The sequence below is a fragment of the Lepisosteus platostomus genome, chromosome 1, assembly GCF_059453375.1.
Source record: "Lepisosteus platostomus isolate fLepPlt1 chromosome 1, fLepPlt1.hap1, whole genome shotgun sequence".
NCBI lineage: Eukaryota > Metazoa > Chordata > Actinopteri > Semionotiformes > Lepisosteidae > Lepisosteus > Lepisosteus platostomus.
Window position 1 is genome coordinate 15,117,776 of NC_142611.1, and position 22,107 is coordinate 15,139,882.

The 22,107-nt window shown below is 34.8% G+C and overlaps 1 protein-coding gene across 1 annotated transcript in view; it reads left to right on the plus strand.

Annotated features, from left to right (window-relative positions):
- sec24d (SEC24 homolog D, COPII coat complex component) overlaps window positions 1-22,107 on the plus strand; it is a 44,610-nt gene that overhangs the window by 17,365 nt on the left and 5,138 nt on the right. The window contains exons 9-19 of the mRNA XM_088625524.1: window positions 6,337-6,475; window positions 7,630-7,745; window positions 8,949-9,073; window positions 12,245-12,436; window positions 13,120-13,213; window positions 14,367-14,483; window positions 14,924-15,094; window positions 15,622-15,718; window positions 15,995-16,140; window positions 16,855-16,993; window positions 18,143-18,261. Of these exons, the coding sequence (XP_088481650.1) occupies window positions 6,337-6,475; window positions 7,630-7,745; window positions 8,949-9,073; window positions 12,245-12,436; window positions 13,120-13,213; window positions 14,367-14,483; window positions 14,924-15,094; window positions 15,622-15,718; window positions 15,995-16,140; window positions 16,855-16,993; window positions 18,143-18,261 (1,455 nt within the window). The remainder of the gene's footprint in view (window positions 1-6,336; window positions 6,476-7,629; window positions 7,746-8,948; window positions 9,074-12,244; window positions 12,437-13,119; window positions 13,214-14,366; window positions 14,484-14,923; window positions 15,095-15,621; window positions 15,719-15,994; window positions 16,141-16,854; window positions 16,994-18,142; window positions 18,262-22,107) is intronic.

Genomic DNA, 22,107 nt, shown 5'->3' on the forward strand with positions numbered 1-22,107 from the left:
TGCTTTACTGGGCTAAACGAGCAATTTTGTTCTTCTGAGCTATTTTAAACTTCCTGGATTAGTAAAGTTAAACACAATTCAACCTTTGATTTTATTTCTCAATGTTTATACTGTACTTACTGTGGTGTAAATATTACTTCAAACAGTTTTAGGTAATGCAGAACTCTCTGGGTATTCAATTTAAGCTTATGTGGTCCAAGTGACTTTCCACACAGTTCACATCTTGTAAAAAGGTACTGAAAAGCCTTTAAAGGAATGGCAGCACACACTTAATACAATTGCTGAAGAAATATAAACTTTATTTAGCATTATCCAGAGAACTGATGATAGCAAGTTTGTTCAATGCATTTCTTTTTTGTGTGGTCTACATGTAAGGTGTATTGCAGAAATCAATAGCTTAAACAGAGTTGTGAGAGTTGGATTGGATTAAGGACAGACAGCACTAAATTGCTAAAAGAAAAATGTATTGTGCCTAGAGTGGAGAGAATGTTGTGTAACTTCAGCTTGTGTTGTTTTCTGCAAAAAATACATTTTTAATTAACACAGTTTATTTTGTTTGTTCATCTTAATTCACCTTTTATATCACTGCACATATGTTATTAATGTACTAATAACATTATTTAATTTAATGTTAAAATGCACAATGCACAATGGAACAAATCAGTTTCATACACAAATTGCCAAATAGGACCAAAGGCAGCACAATATACAGTAGTACACAATGACAGTATGCAACAGAAGACACACTGTATTTAATTAGTATAACTATTATTTATGTCAATAGTGGCTGCTTGTGGAAAGCATGGTGATGTCCTGGTGTGTGTATTGTAATTGTCGTTTGAAAGTCTCCTTGGTTCCAGTTGTATTGTATATGAATATTTAATCGCACACATTTTTAACATTGCAGTCGTTTCCGAAGCCCAGCACACTTAAAAGCACTCTATTCTTGTTGTGATTTGGCCCCTTACACTGTATTTCCGACAGTTTTTATTTCTTTTAAGAAGTTATTTTGCGCAATATTCAACTGCTGTTGAGCCTTCAAATAGATTACTGTACCTTTTGTGACCAAGGAAAGTCTTTTAAGGCATAAAAAATACACATACGCTTTTTTTTTCCTGCAAAACTACCACCCCAGTTACATTGTCTAGAACACGAAAAAGGGAAATTTACAATCCACTGTTAAGTTAGCTCAAGTGTAACAAATCTGTGATAGCTGAAAATGTATGTTTTTAGCTGGTGGTTTGATTTTTGAAGTAATGAATGAAGAATTGTGAATGCTTCAATAAAGTTGAAGTCTAGGTAGAAATTTAGCAGTTAAAAACTAAAACATCTAAACTTAAAACATTTAATAAAACACAGTGCTGTTACAACCCATTCTAAGCTATTTAAAAGTGCTTTAAATTATTATTATTTTCTATATTGATTATCATAAATGCTTTTTATTCTTAAATTGAAGATTGAAAGTAATAATTATGTGCTTGAAATCATATAGAACTTTTCATCCCATAGGATCCCAAACGTTCTTCCCATGCACAGTAGGTGAAGACCCACTTCACCCTCCTGGTTGCCATGTATCTGCTTTTCTGTTCCAAAAGCCTCACTACACAGTAAATCAAGTGGACAAGTGAAAATTTATTAATTGAATTAAGAGGACAAAAATAGAACAAAATTATGAGAACATTGCCATAAGACCCTTTCAAAGGTCTCCCATCCTAGTCCTGACCACACCCAGTGTAGCTTAAATACTGTAACAAAACAGCTTTTTCGCAATGGTAATTATAGAAAGATGAGGTAGGCAGATGCAGTGTCTTAATCTTAAATAAAAGTATTTGACCAATAAAATTAATAAAATTAATCTACTGTAACTCTAGCAATAATTATTGTCATATTTCCACTTTTAGTGTAGAAGTAAGCCCTATAGTGTAAGGTGAAGGTCACAGACAGGAGGTAACAGTACTGTAAGTCTCAACAACACCTGCAGTATCCTTATGTTACCAGCATCTAACAGTATTTGCTGGTAAAAGACACTGTTGTACTGTTTAAACGTAGTAAGCTCCACCTACCTACTCAGAAAATAGCACAATAGACAATTCTAAAGAGCAAAATATTGCTAACTGTCCTGTTCACAATTAAACTGGTACCTTTGTGTTTGCTTTAGCAATTCTGCAATTTTAAGGCTATTGAAGTAAGTTCTAACAACAAAATCAGTTGTATTTTATCCTACAAAGATTGTGCACTCAGTCACGGAGCTAGTTGGAGGATTCGGAAATGATCTCTAGAATCTTTATTTAGCAGATGAATTTAGAAGTAAAGAACTTTGGTTATTTATTCATAATTTGTGGCTCATACAGTATGACATAACTCCACTTCCTCTAAAAAAAATGATATCACTGTAAACAGACAGGTCAGAATTATGTGTTTCTAGTGCTACACTTAAAGGTTTGTTAAAAGAATGTTAGTTTTTAAAACCTATTTCCCCCCTAAAACGAATTTAGGGGTCAGTCTGTGGGTGACCTAATAGGTGTTTTGAAGATATAGTTACTGTAGTGTTAACTGAAAAACGTTTAGCAGATGTAGCATGGATTAGTCACAAAATAGTTTAGCATAGTTTTGTTTCTAAGGACTCATCAATAAAAAGTAAATTATTGAATATTCATTTTATAAAAAAATAATAAATGATTAAACAAGAATGACATGATGACATTGGTTAACAAAACTTGAATCTTCAGTTCAAGTACAGTAGGTTCCCTTCATACACCACATTGGTGTTAAGGACCACAAACGTACAATGACTAGTGAAACCAAATGTAACACCATTTGTTTTGTTCCTAGAAGGGTATTGTAAAATACTGGGTTAGGGACTGTAGGAACATATACTGTAGGAATTAATTGCAGCTTAATGAGTAATGAGTATTTCTCCCATTAGTAACAGGTCTGTAATTGAACCCTGGGCCTCAGTGCTATGAGAGAGCATTGCTAACCACTGTCCTTCACTAATTTCACTACTTCACTTGGTACATACAGAAAAAAAAATGCGTAAAAAACTGAAGTGAAAAATGATGTGAAGATCGAGATTTTGGCCTAGAATGAGTGTTCATCCATAAGGATGCTATTATGCATAATGTTCACAATTACGACAATTTTAACTATCGTAGTTCAACTAACCCAATCTCTCCAAAATCCCTCCTAGAGGGATTTGAATGTGTTGACTTTCTATTTTTTTAACAGCTGAAATATGCAATCCATTATTATAAGGATACTGACTTTCATTTCGTGCCTGATAGTTCTACAGTATTATGTAATTAAAACCATTAACTATAGCTTTTCATCACAGAAACTTACAGTACCTCCACAGAGCCAATTGCTCACATTGAGAGGTCACAGACTAAGTAAGAAAGAGGTTAGTATTTACTGTGGTCATGTTAAAGTTTAAAATACATTTCAGAGTGTATTTGCAAAACTGTTCAAGGGTTTGCTAGTTTAAGGATTAATTGTTTTTGTTTAAATAAATCAAGCCACATTATTAATTTCTACAGAATTCAACAGCCTTAGTGACCTACTGTACATAAGAAATCAAACTTACTACTACATTTTGTTAGGGATCAAGATTTTCAACATAGAGGAGCTTGTGCTGTGATTTTGTTTTGGGGTGGGGGCTGATTGTACTAGTATTAAGTTCAAAGTTATACATAACAAATGTACATAAAGTCAAGACTTGTAAATATTGAGTAGTGCGCACATAAACATCTAATTATATATTTATTCAGAACAGATTGCAGAGGAGGCTGAACTGCAATACACAAAGCTTTCAAAAGGAGAGAACATTTTTGTATCATTTAATCATTGTACACAATGTTTAAATGATTAAAGAGAAGGGCACGTTGACGTTTCACAGCTGAACAAGGCTTTTGTCCAAAGTGTTCTGTGACAAATTATTTTAATCATTTGAATCGCATGTGCATTACAATGACATTATTCTGATTTTGAAACCTTTGTCACACTGCCTAGCATTTATACACTGCATATTTACAGTATGTCAGCAGTTTCTCTGGTTCCCAGCATGTTTATTACATTAGATATCTGTTAAAAGAATATGTACTGTATGTGTCCCTAATAGAAAAAATACACTCATGTTTATTTGCATTCTTTAAATGAATTTCTGAAAGCCATGGTAGGATTTTATTGACAAGAGCCAAGATTCTGTAAAGTTGCCATAATCTCTGATTAACCCATGGATTTGATCTGAGGTGCTCAGTATCCTTTACTTTTAGAGTTACAGGATACCTTGTTTGGCTGTAGTTTGAAATGTATTATATTCTGCAAGAAAAAATGGTACAGTATACATTATGTTTTCTAGAAAATATTTCACTTGTACCTATCCCGATTAAGCCTTGCACTGATTAAGTCTTCTGAGAAGCAAGTAAAAAATAGTTTTTCTGCTTTGTGCAGGCTCATCACTCCACCCACCACTACCTTCCTAAGAGATGATTAATGTTGCAGAGATCTAGGAATATACAGTATGAACTACAGTGGGTACAGTGACAGGAGGTGTTTGTTGTTCATTGCTAGCAGTTCTTGGAAGAGGGTTCAGAAAAAGGCTTGAGCATCTGTACTTCTTTTTTGTTTAAATTCAGTACTGAATATTAATGCATATTCTCCTGGTAAAGCAAAAGCGTTTGGCTAAAATATGCTTATTTTCAGAAATCCTTGCTAAACTAACCAGAACCACAGCTAGTCTGCTAAACCTGTGGTTTAACTGGGTGAACTGGGTGGGTTCTGTGCAGGTTCTCAAGTAATGGTCAAGACACAAGTGGCCAGTGGTGCTAGGATTCAGTTCTCTGAACCTCATAACTGGAAGACGAGCGTTTTGCACCCATTGTTAAAGTGATGGACATACCGAGTATTCACGGTTTTGCACCATTGCTTTGCCCATGTAATACTTGTGTTTCTTTCCAGCAGAGGTAGCTATATGCATATTCTCCAAGCCAGCCTTTTTACTGCACTGTTGGCTCACAGTTGTCAGCATGTGCCATATTGAAGTTAGAACATGTCTTTCTTTAGAGACATATCTAAGTATTGCTTTATTTCTTGTGTGTTTATGTTGAAGTGGTACAGTGTTCTAAAACTCTTCATAGCTCTGTCATGCTGAGGGCTGTTTTCAACGACTCATTTGAGTGTTCACTTACACTAAGGACTATTGTATACAATATTTCAAATTAGGAAGCAAAATGTTATGAGAAAAATAATACTTCTAGAAGGTCTTCTTAAGTTTTTTTCTTTAGTTTTAAGTAATATAACCTTAATTAAAATATATTATAAAACCATATATTTAAAAAAAAATTCTTAGTATTCAGAAAAGCAGTGGTCAAGCTTCTTGGATTCGTAACTAGAAGGTTGAGGGTTCAAATCACTGGTGAGGCACTGCTGTTATATCATTGAGGAAACATGTGGTACTTCACCCAAATTTTTCCAGTAGAAACAATCCTTGTTGTATAAATGGGTGCAAATTGTGAAGTCTCTTTGGACAAAAGCATCAGGTAAATTAATGCATTAGTGAACTCAAATGTGAATATTTTGTTCGGTACTTCATATTATAATGACAAATGATGAGTAGCATGAACATGCTACAGTACCTGTACTGTATGTGCATTGTAGTGCATCGGATATACTGTATCCATATGTCCTCAGTAGTAATATCACAGTGAATTTAAGTAGTAAGCATTGCAAAACCTGGAGAATGCACTGAGATGTTTATCTGAGACTGTATTACTCAGGTAATAATTTTGTTTCCTTCCAGCAACGTATGACAGTATGCAGGCAATGCCCTTCAGCTATGCCTTCATTTGTTTCAGCAGTCAAGAGTGCTGACTGAATTTGTCTTTTCTTTGACAGCACCAGCTGGACTGACTCATCATGTTTATTTAACTTTATTACAAATAAAATAACTTGCCAGTGAGTTTTAAATGATCTTCGGTGGTTTGCTGTTTGTACAGATTGGCAATGCTAAAAATACATTGCACGTCTTAATATAATATATGATACTTCCACATGTTTGTACAGTTTTTATCTTAGGCACTGTTAAGTTTGACCATACTGTGAAAAAAACATTATTGTTATAAAATCTTATTTGCAAATTTGCTTTTCAATATTTGCTCTTTTGATGTACAGTTTACTGTATGTTAAATGTTGGTGATGCTGCATGACATTTAAGTATACTTGAATATTGAATTGTCAGTTTTGTCCAAATGCTAAATGTTAAATGGGTGTCATTCTGATGTAGTAAATGATTTAATCATTGTAATTGTGTTGTTTAACGTGAACTGTCTTGTTCTATAGACTCCGCTACATGTTGTGAACCATGGGGAGACTGGACCCCTTCGCTGTAACCGTTGCAAAGCCTACATGTGTCCCTTCATGCAGTTCATTGAAGGCGGTCGGCGATATCAATGCGGCTTCTGCAGCTGTGTGAACGAAGGTCAGTCCCCACCCTGCACGAGTGATGGGTGTTTTTCTCAAGAAAGCGTACAGTAGCACTTTGTCACCTGCTACACTGTCTTGTGCACAGGCTTGGTAAACCATTCTCCCCCTCTTTCATTACTTTTTTTTTTACTAGAACTTGAAATTATTCAAAATAAGATGCCGTGGTTTATTCAGAATTTCAGCCTTACACCCATAACAGTGTCATAAGTACTAAATCAAAGTGTTTCACCTGAACATTGAATCTAAATTATGATCAGGCAAAATATTTTTTTTACTGTTGTTGCATTCTTACCCCTCCTGTGTTTGGTGACTAGATTTATAAAGGGCAAATTGAGTTCTAAAACTAAAACATTCATTTGTAGTTCAATGAATTCCTCTTTTATGTTAGTGTAATTGATATACAGTATATTCCTGTACTCCCGATGTGGATGTTGATCAATGCAAGTCTTAACTCAGCTTTTTTCCTATTTTGGCCAAGGAACTAAGCAAACTTTTAAAAGTATGAAGGCATGTGCTTAACTCTGTGTAATTAACATCCCACATAGAGTATGTAAGATCATTACAGTGTTCAGACTGCAATAACAATGCGTAAGATTAAACTTATCTTAATGCTATCAGGTCACTTTTGAATGATCTTATTGTTTAAACTTAGAAGTGTTCCGGCTATGTATAGTCAATGTCAGTGAGGTTTAATTGCTTTTAATCTCGGTCCCATTTTAATCTTAGTGCATTACTATTATTATTACCAGGGGATGATAAAAGCATTATTTTAGAGTTTTTTGTTTTGATAATTTTTACAGCTGTGTTTATCATCCTGTATTTCCATCTGTCTCAGAGTAGCTGGCTTAAAAGATACTTCCTTGGCCTTAAAGAACATCATACTTGTGGCTGGGGATGTGAACACAGCAGGAACTTACTTCATTCTTCCTTAGGACAAAGTTTGTTCTATACGGATTTAAGATGATCAAGTTCTTAACGCAGACTGCAAGAAAAGTGCATCGATACTGTAATGCCTTAACCAGAAATTTGTATTGCAGTATGAATTTTTATTTCACTCTTGTCACTGATCTATAGAATTTAAAAGGTTTCTTTTTTGTATAGAGTTCTGAAGTTGTAATTGTGTTAAAAAAAGCTTCTGTGTTCCTGCAGTGCCACCATTTTATTTCCAGCATCTGGATCACATTGGCAGGAGGGTTGACTTCTATGAGAGGCCAGAATTATCACTGGGATCTTATGAATTTGTGGCTACTTTGGATTACTGCAAGGTATGGATATCGGTAATTGGATAAAACAGTTTTAACAGTGTCATTAATGAATGCAGTATAGTGAAAAACCAATGCATTTTTAATTGCCCGATTATTTTTCCCATACCTGCCATATGTGTATAGTTAAAGAAAAATACTTAAGCTAAATTCAGTTAAAAGTGTTAAACATACATTTTCAAGTGGTAGCTAAGGACTACCTACTGTATGTGTAGTATTTTCTGGTGGTAGTGGTACTGTTTATATTTGCACCTCACCAAAGTCAAGGTTACTAGGCAAGCTAGTTATTTGTCTTTGCGTTTTCTCCAAGCAATTTCTTAATTCATATTCTCTGTTTTGCTTATACAGTAAATAGAAATTATGATGAAATGTTAAATCAAAAGTATTTTTTTGTATTGGGCACATAGTGTCAATTAAGCTGCTCATGGTAGGTTTTTTACCTTGTTTTTAGAAACTCATAGTCAGGTTTCAAATGCTTTTCTTGCTTTAAAAGCTTTTTGAGATTCCAGTCTTTTATGTACTGGAGGTGGAGGTCAGTTGTTGTAGGTGTACATTTGGCACACTGTAATATTTTTTTCTCCCAGAACAAGCAAAAAAAAAAATGCTAGTCTTTCTGTTTCTACATATAGAATATATATGTGTTTTTAGAATATTATCCTTCAGCTACCTGAAAACTGCTTTTAAAACTATTGCAGCTTTTGTTTTGTTGTGCCTTCTGGCATGTTACCCTTGGAATCAGTGTGGGTTTTTATTAGGAGGCAGAAAGCCCGGTTTCACTTCGTTGTCCAGCTTTTGTTTCTAGCTTGTTTATTAATGTTTAGATTTCTGGCTGCAGTGAATATTACGCATGACCTAAAAGGCAATTGTTTAATAACTGTGCTGTTAAAAGTGCCACATCACTTTTAAAGGAAGTGCCCTGCATTTTTAAATATTTATTTTTTAAGAATTTGGCTAAGTTCTAGAATTTACAATTGCATTTGATGATACATCATCTCTGCTTATAGATTTATATTTAGCCACAGTCATCCATTCCTATTGTTAGTTCCCTAAACATAACCGCTGGTTAAAGAACTATGGAATAAATCTTTCCAAATTTTTAAAGTGGGGCCTTCTGAGCTAATCCATTTAGGTTGGCTGTGAACATACAGAATTCGTGAAACGTGGCAATCAAGAAACTTATTTCCTAATTTCATTTTTTTTTTACAGAATAACAGACCACCAAGTCCTCCTGCTTTTATCTTTATGATTGATGTGTCATATAGTAACATAAAGAGTGGCCTTGTGAAACTGGTATGTGATGAACTAAAAACACTGTTGGAGAAACTTCCCAGGTAAATCTGTTTTTTGTTTTGTTTCTTATCTACTGTGTATCTGAAGCCAAGGAAAGTACAGATGCAGTGCGCTGTAACCTAAGCACACACCCTAATTTTATTATAAGCCTTTACAGTTTTCATGTCAGGATTTATACTAGGAATTTAGAACAGGTTGGTGCTACTTTATGTGGAAATGTTCACCACCTCTTTCTGAAATTTGATTAAGCAAGGGACACAAATAAGGCATTTATTGCAGGGTAGTATTTAAATTGCAGCATATTGGGATAGCAGTTTTAAAATAGAAAATTCTTCATGTCAAGACTTATCCACAATTCACAGCTGTGACGTGAACCTAATTAGAATAATTCCAAAGAAGGGGACAGATGTTTAAGGAAGTCTACACACTACATTATACACCAGATCAAGTGGATGAGTGAGAAATTACCTTACTACTTAAATTAAGGAGGATATTTAGATAGATCTGATTAAGAAGCAGCAGACAGAGTAATGCCTCTACTCTTATCAGTATACATTGGGATCTTTAAAGATAAGAGCTCACTGGTTAATATCTCTTCCAAAGGACACCTACAGTATACACAGTGTAGCCAGCCATCCTGCTAGGGAATTGGTTTGGGTATTGTAGAAGGAAAGAGTGCCACCTCCTGGTCCACCTACAGCAGATCTCCCATTCTCTTACAATCTGAACTTGACTCTGTCTCGTTACTTTAATGCAACCACCTGGAGCAGAACTATTTTCGGCCTCTTTAAAAACATGTTTACTGTTACAGTACATCTTCCTCAGTCTCTCTAAGATAGGTACAGATGGTTAGCCATCTCTTCAGAACTGTTATATAGTCCCCAGTATTTTAAGATTACACTCCTGGCAACTGTTGAAAGCTACAGGAGATTTGAGACTTACTAAAATGAAATGTGCTGTTGCTTATTTTGCTAATTACTGGTCTGTGTCACAGTAAAAGACAATTTCAGGTGTATTGAACCTTTTATACCATGCTCCTCCTTATCCCAGGAAATAGTTGGGTGGTTTGTTCCTCATTTGTCAGAATTGTATCCTCAAGGAATGCTCTTCAGTTAAAACCCTAGAGGTACAGTATGAAATATCTTTTTAGGCTGCGCCAGATTACCTGTTTCAAAATGTTAGGCTGGCAAAGTCATAGAATTACCCAGGATTTGAAGATATGATGCACAACACAGATTTCCTTCTGCTACAACAGAGAGAATTTTATGCGCTGTTCTTGGTATAAAATATGAAGTGGCAATTAAAAATAAGAAGCATCCTTGCATTTTAAAGTCCTTTGTCTTGGAATCCCCAGGTCTAATTTCCTTCATGTTCAGAATTTTAATGCCATTCTCGCTATCTCTGTATTGATGTGCTTTAAAAGAATTCCAAAGTGAAGTTTTAACACTATGGAGATGGAAACTGACTTGTCTAACTATTGCTTTTACTTTAAGAAAAATGTTTTACCCCTGTTGCTGTGAACATACAGTACTTATTGGGCAGAAATGTTCCCATACTTGTATGAAAGGTTTTATCACCAGGAATAATAGTGAAGCCTGAAATATTGAATATCTTTTGAGGTAGCTCTGTTAATGAAAACCACATTTGACATCCCACCTTTTTCATGTTCTGTAACTCTTCGAGGAGATGAAATTAATGTATGACCTGCTGGAAAGGTCACAGGTTGTAAAAGCAATCTAGGATAGCAAACCACTAGTATTACAACCTTCAGTTCAACCCATCATCATTACTTACTGTAAGAGTTACCAGTATCTCAACAATAACAATAAACATGCTTTTAAATCAAATCTTATTAAAAAAAACAGTTCCCTTAGTGTCCAAGGGTGATTCAGTTGCTCTGCTGAAAATGTTTATAGAGGCATGAGAAGTACAAGAAATGTTATGGTTACCAATGATCATTTATTGCAAATACTGTATAATGCCTCTAGGTGTTTATGTGTACTGTATTTGTATCTGTTATTTGCTGAATATCGGAAACAACAATGTTATTACAAATACCCTGTACCAATGTTTTTATTTAATCTTTGCATTGAGAATTCTTCAGAAGAATGAAAGACTAAATAAACTACAAAATATCGTGTAAACGTCCAAAGATGATAAGTACTAAAATAGTTTTAGTATTCTGTGTGCTTGATTTTGTGCTTTGTGTAATATTTTACTTTTGTGACTTAGAATAAAACAGGAACATTCAAAACAGTTAGATGTTATAAACTTGTGTATACAATTATGTTTATTTAAAAAATAATGAAGAAAATAGAACAGTGATTTATGTGTATTGTATAATCCAAGCCCTCTTTGTTTTATAAAGAAGATTTTGTTTAACAAGTCATTTTAAAGCTTATTCCCAAAGGAAAGAGAGAAACCTGTCAGCTGTGATGTATAATGTTTAGTTTGGCCATGTGGCAATGAGTGATTCCAAAACAGTCTCATGACATGCAAGATAAAACATCTATTAATTGAAACCATCTGAGTTAACTTGTTTGTTTTTTAGCATTGTCCTTCCAAAAAGCATTCTCTTTCTCTTTGAACTCTTCATGCTCTTTTACTGTAAGACCTACAACAATGAGTCAGACCTTTCAATTCCCGAAGTTTGTCTCAATACTACTTTTGCTTGAAAATACTTGCTGTTTCACACTCCACAAAGCTATGTGAAGTATTTAAGTATTGTCTTCTCCCTTGTGAACAGGCAGCTTTTATTAGCTTTTCCATACAAATTTAACAGTTAAACAGCTGTATACATTATTTAAATAAAAACTCTACAGGTTATCTCTACAGAAATTATAGATATTTAAGTTTTCCAATATGTGTCTGTTACCTTCAAAAGTTATTGTGCCAATTGCTTCCCAACCATTTCTCTGTGGAATATTTTTTTTTAGAATTGCACAGAAAGTATACAGTACCTTGGCCACTTTGCATACCTAGCAAAAAATAAACGTCGGTGGTTTACAATATAAACCTATCTTACTGTAGCAATCTCCCAGAATGTTTACATTAGACAAAGACAACAAAAAAGAAAAAGTTTGTTTTCAGCATGAAATTAACTTCTATTTGTTCCCTTTACTGTTGGCGTGCTAAGGGTGCTCTCCCTTTTAACAATATATAAGAGAATGTCTCACGAGTAAGAGATGACTTAACCTTTTTGTCTCCTCTAGAGAAGAGCATGCAGAAAGCTCAGCTATCAAAGTCGGTTTTGTTACCTACAACAAGATTCTCCATTTCTACAACGTGAAGAGCAACCTGGCCCAGCCTCAGATGATGGTGGTATCTGACGTGGCAGAGATGTTTGTGCCTCTCCTCGATGGCTTCCTCGTTAACTTCCACGAATCGCGATCCGTCATAAACAAGTACGAAGTGTAAAAAAATTAGTTATTTAATAAAAGTAACCAGCATAGGGCACATAAATAATGTGTCAAAATGCACAGTACAGTTTAAAAAAGTCCCTGGTTTTACCTGCAGGGTGTGAGAAAATACAGAGGCATGCACTTTCAGCTCTGGCTCGCACTGATATCCTTCTGGGTTTCGTCAAAATAGGAGCACGATAGTTTTGCAAAAAGAGCTTTTCAGCATCATCTGCAAGCTCCATTCCAGTTTAAAAAAAAAAGTTTTCTGCCGTGTGGTTAATGGAAGTGCTTGGCAAAAAGACTGACTGCTTACAGAAATAAATGTAAAATTAAAATTTATAATTATAAATATTCTTTTAGGTATTATGTTACACATACCTATCGTATCGTCACTTAAAATGTTTTCTAGAAGTGCTTGATCATTTATATCCTCCCGAACACTGCTAACTTACACCGCTACCTTAACTGTAGTCTCACAGTTTTAATATTATTAGGTTTAATATAATGTTAAATTAAATTAGGTTAAATATAATGTTTTGTACAGATTTGCCCAGCTTATTTTATACAGCAGACCAAGCTTAGACTATCACATTATCTGGCTACAAACTAAGTAAGAGTAAGGAGAGTAAGTCATTTCCTGTATTGTTTTAATTATATTACTGATTTAATTTCTTCTTCTTTTTTAGTTTGTTGGATCAAATTCCAGAGATGTTTGCAGATACCAATGAAAGCGAGAGTGTTTTCGCCCCTGTTATCCAGGCTGGCATGGAAGCTCTAAAGGTTAGGGAAGATAACTTTCCTATTGAAACTCGCAGACCTCTATAGACATGTTCCTTTAAATTAATTCAGTATGCCCATTTCACTGATTAGTGTTATCTGTGTAATGCAGATGAGTCTGTGATTGCAGACTTCATGTATACGGAAGGCAGAATTAGAAGTCTTTGTAGATGATTCCAGCTCCTAGTATTTGTACTTTTAAAACAAAAAAAGGTATAAAAAGACCAGTAACATGTATCCATGATTGCTGGTTTTGATTATGATTGCTTTCTTAATGAGATTTATGTTTTGTTTTAAATTACTAGTGGTTATTATGGATTCTTTTACAGTTTCTTGATTTACCATTGCTGGTAAATTGTGAATGTATAAGATGGAGTTCTTTGTATTTTTACGTTTAAGTTCAGATTGTTGTGCTTATGAAATTAAGTTAGGACTTTATAAGTAAGTCATTAATTATATTTGTAATATATGATGAATGTCAGCTAGTTTGGAATTTAACAGCACATTACTAAATAATACTTGTTGATTACATGCGAGTAATTAAACTAAAGAACACACATACCTGCATCTGGCAACAAACTACACCAGCATTTTTAGCTTCTTTTTCTGAAACTCTAGAATTTTATACTTCATATTTTTTGTTTGTTTTATTTGATTGGGAATAAACCACAAAAGGATGTCTCAGATATAAAAACATATTTCAGGATTCACCCCAGAAATATTCACGAGTAGAATGTTGGACATAATGTCCTCAGTATGTGACTGGCATCCCATACAGAGTGTGTCCTTTCTTTGTAAATGTTATCTACTGTACAATGTAAGTCACCAACTCACCAAGACCCTGTAATGGACTGAGTTACTCAAAATGAATGAATAGTAAAGACCATTTCTAACAAAACTGGGTAACAAGGAGTATTAAGTACTGTATATATATATTAATCCTTTCAGAAGGTCACAAGTGCATAATACATTAACTACACCTGTATTTGGTAAAACTGCCTCAGCACTTGATTTGTGACACATAACTGTCTACACAGGATTTGTAACACTTCCACTATTTTGTAAAGTTTTGCTGGGAGTAGAGCTGAATTTCTGTAAACCTAAACAAGGCATTCAAGATGGATCTAAGCCAATCCATCTTATTCTCTCCTCTTAGGCAGCAGAATGCAGTGGTAAACTCTTCATCTTTCACTCATCCTTACCTACTGCTGAGGCCCCTGGGAAACTGAAGAACAGGGATGACAGGAAGCTTGTGAACACTGAAAAAGAGAAGGTGTGTTTTTATGAGAGTTAACGAGAGTTATTAGAAATAGCTGTGTTTTCCATTAACAATAATCCCTGCACACGGTGACAGACCGATTATAGGAGTATATGAAAAATTGCAGTAAAAACGCTTGTAGGATTGAGTAACAGGTGCCATATTTTGGTGTATAAAAAATTGTTTATTTAAACTTAATAAATAGCAGATCATATTTCATATTTGCATTCGATTAATTGCAATAATTATAGTTTTGTCCTACAGGCTTTGCAGTTTTTCTGGAATAGGCTCCTGTTTTCTGTGCCACTCATTAGGAAAATAGGTTTGCTGATGATAGGTGGATGAATTCAATGATGCTATTAAGAAAGTACCAACTTTTTTGATTATCAGTCTCAAACAAAAACTTCTAATCTGTCAGAATGAAATACATAACAAACTTGCTGCCTGCTTCACAGATTCTGTTCCAGCCTCAGAAGGGTGTTTATGAGCAGCTCACCAAAGAGTGCGTCTCCAGCAGCTGCTGTGTGGATCTGTTCCTATTCCCCACCCAGTATGTGGATGTGGCCACCCTGGGGGCCATCCCATTACACACCGGAGGGACTCTATACAAATACAGCAATTTCCAGGTAAACTGTTAATATTGTCTGAAAGATGGAAGATAAGAAATCATACAATGGTTCCAGTCATCACACTACAGCAGGTGGATGAACAGCTTATTAATATTCCTGCCTATTATTCTTTTGACTGCTGATTTATGCTCTCACTCTAAACTATAAGAGTGTTCATTTTGAGTTCCAGGTAAAGGCAAATAGACTAAATCTTTGACAGCTATTTAATTTGAAATACATGTTTACTCAGTATGTGTATATTTACAGGCTTAGAAACTTGTAAGTTATGCTTTGAATCATCAATGTTATGTGGTCATTTCTTAGGTTTTGTTACAGAACAATTTATTTTAATGAGTATTTAATTTATTATTGTGCCATTAAATAATGATAATAACATAGGAATTGCACTGTATCTTTGTCTTTTTTTATATCTGCATGGCTGCTCAAAAGTAAAGGTATAAAATATACGTTTTAATTCAAGTATGCGATAAGACTTACTGTGCTGCCATCTAGTGGGCAAATTCGAATTGCACTTTCTTTCTTAGATCCAGGCTGACGGAGAGCATTTTCTGAGTGACCTAAGAAAAGATGTTGAAAAGCCAATAGGATTTGATGGTATCATGCGCATTAGGACAAGCACAGGTAATGGGCCCTGGATGTACAGTACCTGTGGAACTGTATGTGATTTAATATTGTAATTATTACTTTGAGCAAAATATTAATTGTCTCAGTAAACACTCAGGACTCTAATACAACTCTAAAACATATATTATGATCCATATTAAGTTTAAACAGATATTTCCACTGAATATAATTTATGAATGATTGTTAAAATTCTAAGATGCTTCTAGAAGTGTTTTCTAAAGTAATGTGTTTCTGCTATCAAATGCTTTTCTGTGTATGCTTCTGATTTCTTAGGCTTCAGAGCCACTGACTTCTTTGGTGCCATTTATATGAACAACACCACTGATGTGGAGATGGCAGGAGTGGACTGTGACAAAGCAGTCACTGTCGAGTTCAAACATGATGACACACTCAGTGAAGATTCAGGAGCCTTAGTACAGGTATACTAATATATGAGTAAGACACTGTGTTACGGTTTTGAACACCACAAGTGCTTTTGCTAGGGCTCCCAGGCCTACATTGTGCAAATCAGGAGAGATGAAATCGCATTTCAATTGTGTTTTACTTAATTAATTTTGCTTAAGAGGAACATAGTGAACAATAACGGCAGATTAAAGGCCCGCAAATTATTTTCACCTTCCGTCTACATGTAGAAATCCACCTGTGAATGTAAACGTTTGTACAGTACTTTATGCTCCTACTTCCACTGTTATTTAGTTGTTATTGAGTAGTTTTGCATCGTAGTTGCATTGTGAAAAGTTAGTCTGAGATTGTAGTCTGATTTTTTTAAAACAACGGATGAACTGGGGATTCATTCACTGTAACAAAACTGTAATTTCTTCATTTCTTTCTTTTGAAGGGGTAACTGCTACCATCAAAGGAACTGTAGTGCTATAAATAGTGTACAGCATTTACTGTATGACAGTTTTTATTATTGTATATTAAAAAAACCATTGCACCTATAAAACACTAGAACAGTAAATTTTAGCACAAGATCCAGTTAGTAAATAATAGCTGCCTATTAATTTTCAGTTTATAATATTTTGGCCTCAGTAATTTTTTTTTTTAAGTTGAAGCTCCTTTAGGAACCACAGCCGATGGAATTTTATTTGGTGTACAGTATACAGCTACTGTATGGTGTTTTTTTTTTGTAGTGTGCTTTACTGTATACAACAATCGGTGGACAGAGACGACTGCGAATCCATAATTTGAGCCTCAATTGCACCTCACAGTTGGCTGACCTTTACAAAAGCTGCGAGACAGACGCGCTCATTAATTTCTTCGCCAAATCAGGTAACAACATCTCTGTAAACTAAAGTGCATATTTTCCAGGTCTTTAACAATGTATTTTTACTAAATAATTTTTCATGGCAGTTTGATGGACTAATTAATCCCTTTTTGCACTTTGCTTTTATTTCATCACAGTGTGAGTTACAGTATGTGCAATGAGTAATGTGACGGTTCTTTCTGCTAAACGTCCTGTGCTATTTTCTTTGAAATAATCCCTGAAAAGCTAGCAAAAATTCCTTTTAGTTCTTGCTAGGAAGAATGGAGGAGAAAGGGAATATCTTCCCTGAAAGCACATTTGGAAGCTCTCTGAAATGAATAAGCCTGTGCAACACTGACAAATTTACCCTTATTATTTTCTGTTACACAACTAGAATAATAATTTAACATGAAAGACCATCTTACCAGAAAGGAATGAGAATCATGCATAATGCATCTAACAGAATATGGCACAAGTAAAAAAATAGAAAATGCTTCTTTTCCATAATAGGTTGACATTCTGTAGAAATATCACCTTTAGCACTTTTAAGTATTAACAGAATTGTGAAAAGGAATCTCTAGAATTCACAAGTAAATTATCTGGTACATGAATTACTGTGCTTGTTTTTATATTTATTTAGTTAAAAATATATTTAATTATATTAGTCAAACAGAACACTTTCCTATGAAACTACTTTATAGTAGTTACTTTATAATAAAGTAATTATACTGTAAATGATAAATGGCACAATTTACTGTGCTTACTGTACACCCCCTGTTTCACCTGTACATGATCTAGATTACAACCTGAACCATCCAACCTATCCTTGAAAATGACAGTACATAAAATTTAACTTTAAATAGATTAACACTTTAAGTATTGTTACCACAAGTGCAGAAATTCCATCTTTTTTTAAGGTTACACAATTAATGAAGGCACCTTTTTGAAAATCTAAATCGTCACATTTGTTTATCTACAAACACATGACTTGAATCCTGAAATCCTTGATTGTGCATGCTTCTGATTTTGGCAGCCTCTGACATTTTGTAAGAGCACATTACTGTAGTAATAAAGGAAGTGGCAAAGCATACTAGAATCCATCTCTTAAGAGAGCCTTGATACCACTGATTGTATTTTATGCATAACTCTTTCCTTCTTGCACACATTCTCCCAAGCTTACCGTGCCATGCTAAACCAGCCACTGAAGACAGTGAGAGAGATCCTGGTCAGCCAGTCTGCACACATGCTGGCCTGCTATAGGAAATGCTGCGCTAGCCCCTCTGCAGCAAGTCAGGTAAGACTGTAGGGGTATTCCACATCACTGATTATAATAATAATAATAATAACAACATTACTTTATTAACCCTTTACAATTTCTTGCATTAGGAATTTGTCTTTTCGCATACCCCAGCTTGCTCTCCATGAGACACAGACACACAGACAGGGAGAGAAACTTGGGGTCAGAGCGCAGGGTCAGCCATTGTACAGCGCCCCTGGAGCAGTTGGGGTTAAGGGCCTTGCTCAGGGGCCCAATGGAGTAGGATTTCTCTGACAGCTGCGGGATTTGAACCGGCAACCTTCCAGCCACAGGCGCAGATCCTTAACCACAGAGCCACCGCTCTGCTCCTGAGTTTAAGCTCTAGAAAGATCTTATGTTGTAAAAATTGAAATGACCTTTTTAATATTACGATAAAATATGGATGTGCACCAAAAGAGAACATATATGTACTACATTCCTCTGTAGGTGGAGGTATCTTTTTTTGGGAAATATGCTGATGCTTTTGGGAAATATGCTGATGCTTATTAATATTTTAAGTGATGCCTTATACGAGGTGATTCACAGTTTACAACTCAGTGAGTTGGAAAGTACTGTATTAACAGTGCACAATCATGGAGGACAGTTGTATTAACAAAATAAAGTTGTTATTATTACATATGTTTTCATTGAAGGATAAATGGTAAGAATTGTAATGAAAATGAATGTATGAGCTTTAGATACTGGAGCAGGATTTTGTCAAATCAGCTGTATATGAAGCAGATACAAAAGATGGATAGGGTTCAAGTTTAAAAAGAATTTTAATGCTGAGCATTACAAACATGATACCAGAGTTAAGCCTTCTCAGAACTTAATAGTCGTTACCTACAGGTCTCTGGGCACCAGATATTCTGCTGACAGACTTACTTTTGGATTGCTGTTGTCTGTTGAGTGAATTCAAAACATAAAGAAAGATGGCTTTCTTACTGTTCAAGGCAGTCACTGATGAGTGACACAACCATACAGTATACATATCAAATACATTCATTCTAACAAGGTATTTTAGCCCTTTCACAGTAATGCAAATGAGAGAAATAAAAGATGAAAAAGCACACATTTAATTTAGTTTGCTAAATCAGTAATTATTTGTGAAAGTTCTCACTTTCTTAGAAATTGCCTTTAACAGCTAATAAAACAGTTTCAGGCTACCATATTAGAAAGTAAATAGTGGTTTGAGTTACCTAGTACTGTGAATAACAGTAGACAAATTTAGAGTATTTTTAAAATTTACAGTATTGTTCAATAGTATTTTTAAAAACATCCATGCGTTATTTTTTTAATCTATTAAAAGACAGTCTGTTAAGATAGCTTTAGAAAGCCAAGACATATCTTTCAAGCCCATATAAAATGTGTGTGATAAAATAACCAGTTCCTAATAAAGATACAGGTAATGTAAAGATCACTTAAATCTTGTGAATCTGACAATGCTAACCAATGTATGCCTTTCTTATTAGGTTTCAAAGTGGAAGAAGGACTGTAAAAAAGCCAGTGGTAGACAAGCACTAAGCAGCCTAAACATATGGATTCTCAGAGAGTTAGCTACCTTAGAGGTTGGTTCTGAAGGAAAGGAAATTGTTAGCTTCTTTCAATACAGTAGATTAGCAGTAACAGTTAACAGTATTTCAATTGTTAAATGCAATTGTCTCTTCATGAGAGGTCAGTTTATTTTAAGGAATTTATACATAACTGCATAACTGAAAACTGTCAGATTACCCATTTTATAAGTCTATGGATGTCATAATCACCAAGAGCTCTATTGAACATTTGTGGGACGAACTGGAAAGGTGTGTGACAATAAGGGCTAAGAGTCCAATAAACGGACACTTGCCTTTTTCGATTCAGCAAAAGGAATAAAACAAAAATTCTGCATGATCCTGCCAACTGGTATAAATTCTGCGTTGCAGATTTGTTGCTCGCGTTTTTTTTCACCTCCACTCGCACAGCAAGGCTGGGACTTGCACTGTAGACCCCCCTGCTGTTTAACATTGATGTTAATCAGCCTAATGTACTGTATTTATCTGTCATGCCTGTTACATAAAATGTCAGTGCACCTGCTATGAAAATAGCCATTTTGTAATAATCAATAAGTAATAAGTTTATTTAGATGCCCAGGGTATTAATGTATCATTTGCATTTTATATCTGCTTTCCATAATTATTTCCAAATCTATAATTGCTGTAATGCTTTCTGAAATATAAAATTGCAGAAATCTTTTGACTGAGCAGTCTTGCTTGTGCTTAGATAAAATGCATATGCTTATAGAAAATGGATCACTGTAAGAGTTTTAATGGGTTTTTTTTCTGAGGACAATACTTTAGTACTCTCAGGGCCTCCAGACTCCAGGATAATGATCACTGTTTTTTTCATTATTAGTTTTGTGCCCATATTGGCTGCACGTAATGGGTAAAAAAAATCTATTTACACATATAGATCCGATGTTTTGTATTTTAGTTCCATTCAGTATTTTCGTAAAGGATGAGATTTACATACAGTACCTCTCATTTCAAAGGCATATTGCTTGTAATGTTAGTAACAGTGTTGAGTTTCCATCTACAGTATATACTGTACCATCTAATGTATGTACTTCTACATACTACTTATCTGACCCAGTATACAGCATGTCAGCCAAATGTTACTCCAAATTCAAGGACTGAGCAGGGGAAAGAATGTTCAAATTGCAATCTTCCCGTTGTCTCTCATCTATGAAAACGTGCCATCTATAATTGTTTTTCCACTCAAGATTTAGTTGTTTGAGCAATACAAATACTGTGTGCATGTTTACATAAATTTACAATAACATGCTGCAGGCTGTGCTTCATACTGTAATTGTTATTGCATCAGTAAATAAAGGCTATTTAGTTTGATTGCCACTTATGTATGAATCTGTGCAAATGTATGAACAGATTGCATTTTGTTTTGTTTGGTTTTATTGCCTTAAAATAAGCTTACTTGGAATGAGTCCTCAGGTTTTCTTTCTTTTGTCTCAGAATCTTTTCAGCTCAAATATAAATGAATCGTCTCAAGTAGAAATGCATTTTTCATATTGATTTTTATTCTGATTTAAGTTTCTGAATTTATGCTTTGAGCACTAAGGTTAGAGGCATGGTATTTCTTTTGTGAGGAATATTTTTTTTACTTTTATATTTAAAATCTTTTTTAATTACTTATCAGTCCTTTGTGGAGAGGCCTTAGGGTTCTGTCTCACAGGCCTTTGTGTTGTACCTTTATCATGAAGAAAGTAATTGATCATCTAGGTTGATCTACAGTACATGCTTCAGAATCAGAGAAACCAAATCGATTTGTACATGTTGAGCATCAGGAGAAATATACTGTATCACTTATAACTGCAACAGATTTACAAAGTTATTGTCAGGCTATTGTTATAGGTTATAAAAGTGTAAATGTTTGTACCTGGTAGTGTATGTTGACACCATATTCAACAGATATGACTGGAAAATTCATTGTGTCATGCCCGTTCTTGTCTCACAAGAAAGTAATTAATAAGAGCAGCCCAAAGATGTGCAGAACATTGTCACATCAGGATGAGTCCATAGGAAGGGCAGCTAGTGAGGTCATAGGACGTGATCAGTTTAGCATTGTCAAGGCAGGTTCTCATCTATCAATGCAATTGGAGTGCTTTTTGACACTGTGGTAAATATCAGCACAGTTGGAACTCCCCATTGATTGATCTGTTTGTATGCAGCAGTTAGCATGCACATTTGTGTCATACTTACTGCTAAGAGGGTGGTCTTTTCAGATTTTTCAGTCAAGCCCACTTTTGGTGATGATTCAACAAACCAATGCCACAAAAAGGTGGTGTGCTGT